Source organism: Rhododendron vialii, chromosome 8a, assembly GCF_030253575.1.
Source record: "Rhododendron vialii isolate Sample 1 chromosome 8a, ASM3025357v1".
Classification (NCBI taxonomy): domain Eukaryota; kingdom Viridiplantae; phylum Streptophyta; class Magnoliopsida; order Ericales; family Ericaceae; genus Rhododendron; species Rhododendron vialii.
In genome coordinates, this window is record NC_080564.1 from 12,050,375 (window position 1) to 12,064,291 (window position 13,917).

The 13,917-nt window shown below is 39.1% G+C and overlaps 1 protein-coding gene across 1 annotated transcript; it reads right to left on the reverse strand.

Annotated features, from left to right (window-relative positions):
• Positions 1 to 220: 220 nt before the first annotated feature.
• On the reverse strand, positions 221 to 8,041 carry LOC131336649 (extra-large guanine nucleotide-binding protein 1). The gene is made up of 8 exons (XM_058372556.1): positions 6,175 to 8,041; positions 5,932 to 6,069; positions 5,741 to 5,845; positions 5,465 to 5,650; positions 4,767 to 4,947; positions 3,846 to 4,087; positions 2,650 to 2,813; positions 221 to 1,397 (listed from the first exon to the last, which is right to left on the reverse strand). The coding sequence occupies exons 1-8, from the start codon at positions 7,468 to 7,470 to the stop codon at positions 797 to 799; spliced, it is 2,913 nt and encodes a 970-aa protein (XP_058228539.1). The 5' UTR covers positions 7,471 to 8,041; the 3' UTR covers positions 221 to 796.
• Positions 8,042 to 13,917: the final 5,876 nt, after the last annotated feature.

The following is a 13,917-nucleotide window of genomic DNA, read 5'->3' on the forward strand; positions in this document are numbered from 1 at the left end:
AAACAGTTTTGATGCAATTCATGGTAAGATCAACCCATAGCTCTCCTACCTTATCCAAGAAAAATCAACCCAATTATATTGTAAGATTTGGTCACGTCTAACTTAAGTGCTACGTGACCCATTTACTGCCAATTAGATTGCTTATCATTATTTTGAACACTTCAACATGCACCACAAGCTCCCGAAGATATACCAAACAGGTAACAAAAATGTAGAAAGATTAGCGGATGAAAGAAAAATGTATAAAAAGACTGATACATACACTTCAAACCCGGCGTGTCTAATGTGATCATAAATCTTGAGGTTGAACTTCCAAACAATCGTACATTTTGTGTCAAGCCAGAAGGAGTCCCATCAAGCAAAAAGGGCATTTGCAGGGTTGCAAAGTTGATAGACTAACATACAAATCAGCTGCATTTTCATTCTAGATAACCCGATAGGCAAATACAACAAGAAGAATAGCACTAACACCAAGTTTGAGAGAAAATTTGCGTACTACCTAACCTACAAGGCCAGTGGAAGAATATTTTAGAATAGAATCCCCAAACGGCACGACTATTCAAACTTGTTACAAGGAGCACCGTACCAGAATTTGGTGACTGCTAAACCATATGCAGCACCGCAGTATCACCCTAAATTTGGGAGCAACTATGGATGTATAACGGCAGCACCATCCGGGAATTTTGCATCCTGCTTGTTTTCGACAATCATTTACAGAATCTTTTATGTACAAATGGAATGATACTTGTGAAGTGGAATAGTCCATTTTACCAGCTTTTTCTCTATGATGCCATTGTCAATGAGAGGAAGTGCTTGCCTCAGTACTGTAAATTGAGTACTCACTCAAACTGAAGTTGGAACTCTCTTCCTCCCACTTCAGAATCTCCCTTGCATATTTAAGGGCCTCATCAACGCTCTTAGGCTCCAAACCCTTTGCCGGAGCAACATACAGCTTCCGACCTGTGAGAGACGAATATAACCTCTTGAATTTAACTGCAGTATAATGGAAAGCTAGCTGGCCGAGGGAGGGGTTACTATTGATGTTGTTGCTGTTGCTGTTGCTGTTGAAGCGTTGACTTCGGCTAATCACAGGATGGAAATCATTGAACCAATCACACTGTGTCAGAGGGACCCGTTCTATCTTTTCCTCGAACAGATCGAATTTGTTAAGTATGAGGAGGAAGTCCATCTGATCGAAGGTTGGATGAGTTACAATGTACTCGAAAAACTTCTTGCTTAGTAACATCTTGTTCGCCAAAGCCCCATCTCCATCTATAGCATATTGGTCATAGTCACTCAAGGCGACACAGAAGATGACAAGTCGAACATCTTCAAACATTTCCAACCACTTGCAATTTTCACCAAACCCTCTTGCTTGTACTCTTATTAACTGGTATCTGAGACCCAGCAAAAACCACATCACATTAATGCAAACAACCGGCCATACAGCAAGAAGAGTGGAAAAAAATAACTAAAATAATCAAGGGCAACTACAAAAACCTGACATGCGTCCACTACCATCACAACTCCCATGAACAATAGTAAATGAATTTATCATATCAGCATGCTTCAACCTATTTTAGAGTATGAGCAGATAAATAGCATGAAAAGTTCAGCCTTGTCGACACCTATTTTCCGAGCATGATCAACTTACTTAGGTAACACCTATAAAATTGTGCCTCTAGAAGCATTATCGTGTATTGTATTTACTTTTTTATGTTTTGTTTTGCAAGTGGCTTAGGAAAGACATGGCGCAGTAGTAATTTATTAATTTAAGTTTATAGTATTTGCAGTGTCAACCAAATCTAGCAACCGGCAACCGCACACAAAAATAAATTTAACGCCAAGGCCAAGAAGTTTTTTGGCTGACATGAAATTGGATGTAAAGCAAATTAGTTGTAGCCTGTCTCACCTATATGCTGCGATAAAATTGGACAATTCTGATGTAGAATTGATCTACTTATAAGCTCAGATACTCATTTACTAATCACAGGAAACTGGGAAAGAAGTGCTGCAGACAACCAATAGATTGGTGCAATTGCCCAAACGAAGAGTTTGGCAAGGTAAAATCAGAGGACCAATCTGATGATTGTTCCATGTATTAGATTTACTTCCAGGCGCATTAACACATCCAAATTATTGTTACATGTATACAGGAACACAAGCATATCCAGTAGTAGAGACTCTTGTCAAGCACAATTCCCCACAGCTATAAAAGGAACAGAGGAAAGATGGAGGGGCATAACTTCCAGAGCACTTTAACAGCACCACATCTCTAACTAGAGCAATACCACCAAATAACAGATATAGTTAAGCCTACAGGCTACAGGGTCTGCTGCTTTGTAGCCCGTGAACCAAGGTGTCTAAGATAATTTCATGCATGCTGTCCTACTACATGGTTGTTTAGATTATTTAGAAATGTGCTCGAGTTACCGCATTTAATGAGCAATTTCGTTTATCATCATTTTACCCACACATCAAACTTAGGGAGTACCAGAGTACACAAATCTGACACCTAGACATGTATCCCCATTTGACGCATTCATCTAATGTCCATGCAATACAAGTAATGGCAAAAGAAGCCACAAGTGCCAGGCACCTGTTTTACAACAAAGAAAGAAAGAAAGAAAATAAACCTTAAGGACATACCTAAGCATAGAATCATGCAGGTCAGCAGTGTCAATATCAATGTCAGGTTCCGCCTGGGGAAATGAGAAATCCAAACAAGCAAGCCCATTGGATGAGGTAACCCCCTCGGCATATAGGATGTCCACGTCAGATGGTTTATAATCTGGACTCAATATATCAACTGCCTGGAAAAGAAATGGATTTCAATGGAAACATCAGCAATGAACTTCAACCATCGTCGCCACACGTTTAAAGCCTTTCATTAACCAAATAAAGCAGTCTATATGTCACAAATAACCTCTTTCTGGTGCAATATTATTACGTAAAAAGACGTACTCATACTCCAAGTCAGAACTATTTCTAACCGCTGCATGGATTAATTCTGTAACTTTTCTCTCATACTCTCTCACGTAATATATTTCCATAAGCTCTCTCCCTCCCCAAGTAAAGATCGACAAGGTTGTGACTTGAGAGAGAGAGAGAGAGAGAGAGAGAGAGAGAGAGAGAGAGAGCAAGCGAGCTAGGTCATGTTGCTCCAAAGAGGCACACACATCACATGAAATGTGTGAAAATCCGAACGATCAAAGGCCCCTAAGACAAGGCGTTCACCTTCAGAGGATAAAGCACAAATTCAAAAGCCTTGAGGCCTTTTTTGGCCCTAAGCCTTGACGTGACCTCGAGGCGAGCCCCAACTTAGCCTTTGTAAACATTGGTTGCAACGCATGATCTTCTCATAGAAGTTATTTTTCTTTTTTTGGTAGATCCAAACCCCACTATGGATAGAAGTCAAGTTAATCTTGTGGGAGTGTTGCGCAACGATATGACCTAGAAGCTTGTTTTGCCAACAAATCTACACTAACATAATCATAGCCTGTAAGCCAAACTCAACAGTAACTTCCCGAGCCCAGGTCTCAGAATTCTGTAAGCTGATGATCCCGAGCTGGGCCGAAAAACGATACTAATTGCCTCAGCTTGGAACATCTGCACCCTACCTTCCAAAGGACAGGACTTGCCAAGTGTGTCAAATGCGGGGCCTACACGTAGCTAGACTTGTCAGATGTATCATAGACCAAGCATGTTTTTTCCAAGTAAGCAATATAAGAAAGGAGGGGAAAATAAATAAAAAAGAACAAAGAATTTGCGAAAGCATTAGTATGCTGGGAAATCTCCATATTCAACAAACTAAACTACCGCAAAAGAACTAGGCATGATCTTACCCGCTCTAAGAAATAACTAGCAACACTAGGCAGCAGTTCTAGTTCACTTCTCCGGCTGTATGTTGCCTGAATGGCTGAATTGTTCCACAACTCCTCAACTAATGGCGCATATTCCCGAGTAGCGGCTGGGAAAATGACTTCCAAATTACCTGATACCATAACTTTGAGAATCCAATCGGAGAATGCTTTCAACCTTGGACAAACGGAAAAGATAGTTTTGCCATCATTCCCATCAGTATTCCCTGGTGTTAACAATAACCAATTTTCAGAACAAACAATATTTTGTCGGAGGATGTACAGTGTCAATATGGCCATGCTCGATGTAAGTTTGAATGTACACTGATATCAACCAACAAAACCTATAGGAACCAACTAAACCATACGTTAAGAATAATGTTAGGACAACCACTATGTGACGCAAAAACTTACAAAGAAGACCTCAAATAAAGATTAGCAAAACTCACCTTGAAATATAACAAAACATAACACACGATTCTGCTGTTACATACCAAATATAACATGGTTAATCAACTATTTACATCAACGTATTTGTTTACGAGACAACTAAAGTACAAGGATAATGTGAAGAAAACAAATATGATTCATGCACAACTTATCTTCCAAGTTCACAAAATATACTTTCAGAAGTTAAAACGTCATTAATTGATGCAATGACGAATCTTCTTTATATTTGCGGTCAATTTGTCGCACGCCAGAGTTTCATCCAGAAGCTCGACCTTCGACCAGGCTGGAGACAGCCTTTTCTTGGGCAGAGCAATGATGCTCAAGCTCAGGCTTGTGCCAATTTCCCACTTGACTTAGCTTGATAGTTGTTCATTTTATTTATTTATCTTTTCTCTATCCTCTGTGTGTGTGTGAGAGAGTGAAGAGGAGGAGAGACTAAAGACAAAAAATTGATACCTGAATGACCTGTATCATCATCAGATTGATGCTTCCTCATTTCATTCAAGTTTTCATCTTCAAAACGCTCACGTCCCTCAAGAAGAATACCAAGATAGCCATACACATTGCTCTGGATCACTAATTTGATACTTTCACGTTCATCTTCTGAGAAAGGGGCATCTTTGTAAAGGATCTTGGCCTATCAAAAGAATTTACATTATTTAACACTCGTTTTTCTAGATTTCACCAAGATTTTGAATATGATAAAAGCCTTAATTTAAAAGTTCATATCGATTCAGTGAAAAACATAACTAATGCCAATGTAGCTTCATTAAACGTAAAGGGAAATGAAAAACACAGAATTTTGTCAATATTATTCCAAGTATATCTAAACAAGCTTCACCAATCATCCACATGTAATTTTTATCAACAGGTGATAAATTAGAACGCATAATCATGCAGCCAGTAGATTACTATCAGACAAGAAGATTCCTTTGAAGTTAAAAGCAGGTCAGAAAGGATTAGTTCTCCCCTCAAGAAGAACGGTATGCCAAATACAGAAAGGATCTCCACAAGAATATCCATCAAACTTTCGTAAGATCATTTTTGCATCACTTACCAGGACACATGATAAGGAATAGATGACATAGAGATTTTATCCAAATGGAGACTTTTAATGCAAGAAACATAAAAATTTCACTCCATTGGGTTATTACCTGCTTAAATATAGTACTAGTTCCAGATCCACTATACCCTATCAAAAAAAGTTTCTGAAGGGTTCTCTGCTCAAGGTAATCAGGCACAGTTCGGCAAACAAGACTATTCACTTGTTCTCCACAAGGATTCGCACACTTAGAAGGAAGTGGAAGGGATAGCACAGCACAAACCAGCTTTGTCCCAGCCTGAAAAGAAACTTTAAGTTTAACCAGCAGGAAATTTCTTTTTAGGGTGCTTAGAAAGACACAGAAGCACATAGATAACTAGATACACACCTTGCCCCAGATATACCCCCTCGTATTTTTTTGTCCCTCTTCCTGGTACGAACCATCCTCATTCACCCAGAAGTGAGGGTTGCCAGCACATTGAACACCTGCCAACTAAATTTTCCACACGGTAATGTTAAATATATACATGGCAATAGCTTCACTTACAAGACAACTTTGGCATAGTCAGAAATGTAAACCTGCAACATTCGGAGTTCTACTTTTGTAATTTCCCGACCATTTATATAGACTTGTGTGTTTCCACTGCTGGCGTCCACTTTGATTGGACCCCCAACATTCAGATGGGCACTAATAATTTTGGAAGGCTTCTGTCCTTCCTGTTAAATTAGCAAAACAATCAAGTTCCCTGGCAATACAACAAATGAAGAACAATAGTAGTATGTATAGTGTCAACAAACAATGCCTCATAGTGCAACGTATACCTTTCCCCAAAGACCAGATACTTTGTCATACCAATAATGTCCAGGTTTGAGCTTCTTTGGTGGGTTTGGGCAACTCTGCAAAATAGCCACCTCCTCTTGACAGAGAGGCTTACCGTTCACAACAACATTCTGTGGCGGCAATTGATTAACTTCGCACAATTTCTCAGCCTTCATTATTTGTCGAACTTCCAAGTCATTAAGCAGTCTCTTGAACATTCGAGAGCATTTCCCCAAGTTTCCTCGCTTTGACTCATCAATAGGACTTCCGATGCATGTAACACACTTCCTTCCTTCTGGCATAGACCCCATTGCTCTGAGCACACAATTACTACAATACTTGGAATCACAAACGATGCAGACCTCCTTTTCAGTGAATCTGTTTCCTTTAAAGCATCGATAGCAAGCTCCCTTCCTTGCCTTAACCCCAGGTTCTCTTTTTGCTCGGACAACTTCAGGTTCATAATGACTTAATGCTTCGTCAAAATCTGCCTCATTTGACTCAATATCGCAGAAAGTTACCACCGGAGTCCGTCTCGTGCTGCAAGCAGGTTCATTGTTGCAATCCCCAATCCTAAGAGAAGAAACCCTAGAAGAAGGGTAATCCAAGCTCAAAACTGACTCACTTGATTCCCACTCTGTTTGGTTCAAATAATTAAAGTCCAAACTATCCTTACAGCCATTTGAAACCCTATGCCCACCCGAGCTTCCCAATACATCCTTTGGCTTATCGAAACTCCCCGAAAATCCCAAAGTGCCCGAGCTTCCTGGCCCACCCATCAACTCATTCGAATGTTCATGGCTTACGGAGGAACAGATCACATCCGAAAACTCTCCAGAGCCCTTATCACCAATTCGGAAATCCGAAGCGCTCAAGCTGCCAAACTCACCTGATAAAGCAAAATCCCCATTGCTCGGAGTGCTAGTCTCCTCAAACGCAATCACAGAAGTCGGAGAAACAGTTGTCTCAGACCCTAACCCTAATTCTTTCGCATCACGAACCTCCCCACTTCGCCTATCAAAGGCTATCAAAGACGCGGGCGGAACACTGTGTTCCAAACCGAGTTTCAACTCTTTCGAAAACTTTCTAGCAATATCAGGTGCCAATATAGGTTGCACAACTGGCAACGAAAATTTCCCGGGCAATGGCACCTGGGAGACCACGGAAGCAACTGGAATGCTTTGCACATTGATCGGGACGGCCCGGGGAAGGTCGCCGGTTATGGGCGGGCCGTGGTACTCCATGGCGAACGCGAACTCAGCTCCATCACCGGTCGAATTCGCCCCTTCTGGGGGCATTTTCAACCTTAAACAAACCCTCCTAGTCTTCAGGCTAGGGTTTGCACCACTACAGACAATGCAATAACCCTAACGACGCATCCTGAACCATTTATTGAGAAATTCCACCTCTACCACCCCACGCTAGAAACAGAGGTAGGGAAAAAGAAGGGGCGGCTGAAAGTACAGTTAAGGATGTGAAAGAAGGAAAAAAAAAACAAAAAGGAAGGCTAACCCTTGTGTGTTTCGTGTAGAGGTGAAATCTGGGAGATTTGGACAGAATGAGCTCAGAAAAGTGAATGGGGGAATCAAGAGAGAAGAGGAGATGAGATTGGAATTACTTACCGGAGGAGAGAGGAATCGGGAGGAGAGAGAGAGAGAGAGAGAGAGAGAGGCGGAGATGGGTTGGGAAAGTTAAGGGAATCGGGGGAGGAAAAAGACAGCGGAAGAAGAAACCAAATGGTGGTGGACACTGTTTCTTTATGGCATCTTTCTAACATTTTCTTACGGTTTTAGGCTGTTTCTTTACGGGGTGGGTTTGATTCCACGCCTGGAGGGCGAGATGCCGCGGTTAGGGCTGGCGGTGGGGGGACAACTGACAATGGCCCTGTCCAGTTTCATCACTGTCCAGTCTTATCAAGTTTGGCTTTTGTGGGTTCTGTCACGGGTTCACAAAAGTGATTGGAACCGTTCATATAGTAGAGATCGTCAAGAGATTCGACCATGCAAAAAAATCATGTTTATCGATTCGCAATCATCATCTCATCTAAACATATTTATCTTCAAACAAATGGTTCCGATCCAGTGCAAAAAGTGAACTTATTTGAAGATAAACGTGTTTCGATCGGGCTTTGTTTGGTGACTGACAAACATAAATTTTTTCGAGGTCGAAGGTCTCAAGACTCTAAACGAGCTCTACAAAATAAACGCTTTCGATCATTATTGTAGGCTCAGGCCAAGGCCCACAAAAGCTAGACCGGACGGCACTGGATAGTGAGGAAACTGGACATATGCCCCTTGTCTGCGGTGGAGTAAAAAAAGTCTACAAGTTGTTAGAGTTGTTTGAGACTTGGATTATTTAAAGGGTGAATTATAGATTACCCCCCTAGACTATAAACATTTTCACATTATACCCTTCTTCTAAAGAATCGTACACCTTTCCTCCTTAATCAATCATTTAGTATCACTTATTAGCCCCTTGTATCACTCTTCCAACATATTACCCCCTGCCGAGCGGGTGCCGAGGGACATTTGGTGGTTCATCTCGGCATGAACGATTCGGATTGAATTAAAGCGCATATAAATCTAAACCATCTATTGCTCGGTCAAGATTTGAGCCGTCGATTGCCGAGATGAATGGTCAAATCGATCGCTTGGCACCCGTTTGGCAGGGGTGCTTGGTAACATCCCCATTCCCCATATTTCAGCGTTAGAGTCCAATGTGACATGAAAATACTGAGTAATTTATGATCAAAATCTCTCTTTTTCAATGAGACATTGCTATATATCAATTTCTATGGCATATTCTTCATATGTTACATAAATTCTCATTTACTTCTCTCTTTTTTTAGTACATCCTCTAATTCAAGGAACATGCTTCTCTTTATCATTTATATGTTATGTGGGGTCCACTACGACTCTAATTTTTATGATTTTAACATTTATAAATATTTTAAATATGAGTCATAAAAATATTTTAATACTAATATCATAAAAAAGATATTTTTATCATAAATTAACCACATGTTCATGTCATATCGGAGTCTAAGGCTCAAATCTAAAAGACAGAATAACAAAAAGGGCTAAGTGATACTAGATGATATATTAAGGGGTAAGGTGTGAAATTTTTTAGATGAAGAAGTACAGTGAAAAATGTTGATAGTCCAAGGAGGTAATCTATAATTAACCCTTATTTAAATATCACCTGAGTAATTTTTTATTGTCTATCTATTTTCATAGATCACCAACTCAAGAGTTTGGCCTACTTTATTTTGTTTTTTAGTTTATAATATTTTATTAGTGTTTCATCATATTTGTATTAACTTAGCAGACAAAACTAATCTAAAAAATTGATGTACTTTTATAACTTTCGTCATTAATAAACTATTTTAACTTGAAGTTTCTTGATTTTTAGAATTTAGATTTCTCACATTTCAAATAAATAATTAAAAAGCATTGATGCAAAACTAACAAAAATCTAAGAAAAATAAATTAACTTATAATGTATGATAAGGATAATAAACTTTTTGTTGTTATAATAATACAAATAGATGGGCATAGCACTGCATCGCACGAGTTCACTGCAACCCACTCCATCTCAAATTATTAGCCCCTTTTGGTAGTTGTGTCACTTAAGAAATTTTTTGTACTTCACAAGCTATAATTTTTTATTTTGCAAACTTTGTTTGATAAAATTAATTGAAATCTATCAAAAAATAATTATGCATATTACATATAAAAAAATTAAATTAAACAATATGGACAACTCTTTCCACCAACAACACTACCGTTGCCGCCATCTTTCTACCTCAACAACTTTGTCACCTTTTCTCCACCACCTCACCATGTAACGCCCCGATTTTTCAAATAATTTCGGAGGCATTAAAATAATATAATTTTATTGAAATAACTCCAGAGCGACTCTAGTCTTGATACAGATTCCAAGCATACTCGATCTCTGCTCCTGGTTTTTCCTCCTGTTTCAAAGCCACTCCACCATTGAATCTTGCAACTGCTGGCAAATTGATCACCGAAGCAACTGATTTGCCAGGACACAGATGTATCCATGAGTCATAAATCACCCAGTAGGATAATCCAACCCAACTACCCCTCCTACTTTACAGCTAGCAGGTAACAAGATAATATTGAATCGAAGAAGTCAAGCAGAGATTTTACACATTAACTAGTTTGTTACTATCCATTAACCTAAATGAAATCTAAGATCTTCTCCACAAGATCCTTTCCTCCCATACCACTAACTATGACCGTGTCATGGAAAATCCCCCCTTGTTTGTCCTGCACACGGGGTTCTAAACGAGTTCATCTAAGTTATGTACTTCGCATGAATTCATTTAAGACCATAGCAGGGGGCACAATTACCCTTTGAAACTTTCCATTGCGTATCATACGTTAGGGTCGCCACCATTCCTAAGCCACTAACTATGACCGTGTCATGGGACAATCCCCCATTGCTGGCCTTGCAAAGGCACAATTACCCTTTGGAATTTCTCATGGCATACCATACGTTAAGGTCACCACAATTCTTAAGCCACTAACTATGACCGTGTCATGAGACAATTCCCCCTTGCTGACCTTGCAAAGGCACAATTACCCTTTGGAACTTCCAATGGCGTACCATACGGTAGGATCACCACAATAACATCACCGGGCCCCGCAGGTCACCCTTAGCCATAGCCAAATCATAATCCACAATCTCACAAACTTCAACACTTTACCATTTTTTCATTAACTTAGCAACGTCTAGATGAATTCTATTCGTATACCGCCTCATGTTTCTAGGGTGCAATCTAGCATTCAAATCAAGTATTGGAACAATATACAATTAATCAAAATAGTAATTAAAACAATAACAAGCAATGCAATCTCACAACTTTTTACGAATGGGCCGTTGCCCTTAGTCATGTATGTCCAAGAAGTTAATAAATATGCAAAAAACTTTTATCTAATTATTAATAAAATAATAATAATAATAATAATTTGGTCAAAAGTTAGTAAGCTTAGGCTTGTACAAATTTTATTTAGGAAATAGATAGATTAATAACCATGATAAATACAAAAATAGACAATAATACTAGAATAAGGCTCCGTTCCGGAAACCAAAATAAGTCCTTATTTTTTAAGAAGGCAATTTCAAGCTCAAAAATTATGGTCTTATTGAAATCTAAAAATATGCAATATGGATCTTGTTTGGAAGATTTTGATGAGATCTTTTATACGATGCAAAAAAAATTGAAAAATTATTTTTCATTTACTTTATTTTTGAGTTTGAAAATGTGAAATAAGCTGCTTATTTTTTAAGAAGGTTTCTGGAACGGGACCTAAGTATCATGGCCCTAAAAGGAGTCCTACGACCCTATGCAACATGATCGAGTATCAAAAAGTGGGTCCGGAGGGTCGCAAGATTATTTTAAAATAAAGATATTAACGAAAGTTGCTAGAAGTAAAATAATTTGGTAATAAATAATTTAATAAATAAAATATGTTGAGATTAACAAAGTTTCATCTTAGGAACGTAAGGAGTCTAAAAAAATTACTCAGGCATTAATAACAAAGTTATAAGATTGTAAAGTAATTTTGATTGGAAACACTTTAAAAATAATAATAAATAGTAAATTTAATAAAAAAAATATTAAATTAGCAAGATATCATCTTTAAAATGCGAGAAGTCTAGGAAAAATAGTTTGGATGGTAAAACGTTCTTGGGAAGGTTGCAAAGATTTTTCATTTGTAAACTTTGAATGAAAACAAGTAAAAAAATATAATAAATAGAGAATAAAATAAAAAAATAATATTAACAAGTTATGATCTTTGAGGTTTGAAAAGTCTGGGAAAAATAGCTTGAGTGTCAAAAATCGGGTTCGGAAGGTCGCAAAGTTCATTCGAACTAAAATAGTTCTCACCGCAAGGTGTGATTGGGTTGACCTTGCGGCTCACGAGGTCTGGAACCTTGGTTCTTGCAGCTGGGCAACCCGGCCGCAAGGTCGCGACTGTAATTTCTTTTTTTGTCCGTTTTGGCTACGGTTTCGTGCATGGATCGCATGGGCTATATCTAAGTCCTAAAAACACTTAATATACATAGAGAGGAGGTTGGAATGGATTATAATATCTCGAATTGGATTGGATTGATTCAAAAACGAATTTGGAGTTTTGGAGAAGATGACTTCGAGATTTGGCTATTAGGGACCTTGGGGCCGAATTGAACATTGTTTGGTGATGCTTGGGGTTGTGGGAAGTGATTGGAATAGTTGAATTGGATTTCGGTTGGGTCTAGGTACAAAACCCACTTTTCTCTCTCTCACTTTCTCTCTCTAGAACTCCATTGTATGGAGCTCCAATTTGCCTACGGTTTTTTCTCACTTCTGAGTCGGAGGAGCATGGGTGGAATAGTGGTATGTTCGTGGTCAATGGGGAGGGTTTTTTTATAGGCAAATTTTGGATAGAAAGAATAAGATCACATTAATGGAAGTTGGGTTCTTTGAATTTGGAATGGACGAATTTGGATTGAGTTTAAGGTCAAGGAGAGAGTATGAAGAGGATAGGAAGGAATTAAATACGGATTTTTCTTGGTGGTCAAGAAATTTTTCAGTTTGGACAAGGGGGATGGATTTGGTTTTTCTTGGAGGGTAAGGAAGAGAGAGAATTACGGCTAGAGAGAGAGAGCTATGGGAGGAAGAGAGAGAGGTTGCAAGAGAGAGTGAGGTGAGGGAGTTGGAGAAATGTGTGTGCATGCATACATGTGTGTGAAGAAAAAAAAATGAATAAAACTATATAGTAGTTGCATGCAAAAATAAGGTTTAATAATATTATTAAAAATAATAATTTAGACTTAATAATATTGAAGCTAATATTATTACAAAAAAAAGGGTCAAAACTCCGGATCGTTACACACCATCTGCAGTCACCTTCACCACCGGCCACCATGATCGACAATTTGTCCATTACCTTTGACAGCTATGACCACCCCACCTCTTCACCGATTCAATTGTGTCACCACTCGTCATCGTCATCGAGGGTACCACTCCTCCATGCATTCAACCGCTTCCACCTCTTATTCAATGACCACCACCACTCACCACCTTCTATCCATCACACGACCACATAAAAGTCACAAACCTTTCTATCGCCACCACCTCTGCTACAACCACCATCACTTCTCTGTCACCCACATCACTGGCCATGATGACCACCATCTCTCACCACACCACCACATGCAAAAACTACCTCTCCACCCCACCAATCTGCTTGCACTATAGCTGGTCCTGAGCTAAAGTCAAAGAGGTGGCCACTTGAAACCCCAAAAAATTTTAAATTTTCAGGGCTTGTCCTATTTTGGTACCCTTTATTATAATCTAGCAAAAAGACCCCAATCCTTAATTTAGCCCCAAAGAAAACTCCACTACCCTTCGGACTCCATATCTCTTTTGACTCGATCTATATGTGTGGGCTTTAGGCCCCTGGAAAGTCAGGGGCAGCTCTATCAAGTACCATCACATCTTTACCACTGCATTGCCACCTACCCCCATGAGCACCATCTATTCACCACAACTACTTTAATTTTTGCGTGAACATTATATTCGATTAGTCCTACAATATAAACGGGTCGGATCATCCAAGAACGATCCAGGAGAGCTCGTAACAGGCAAACTGCAAAATGCAGCCCCATTTTTTTTACTGCAGAGAAGTTGCTTCCATTTTGATGATCGAACCATTAATTGGATAGAAGATTGT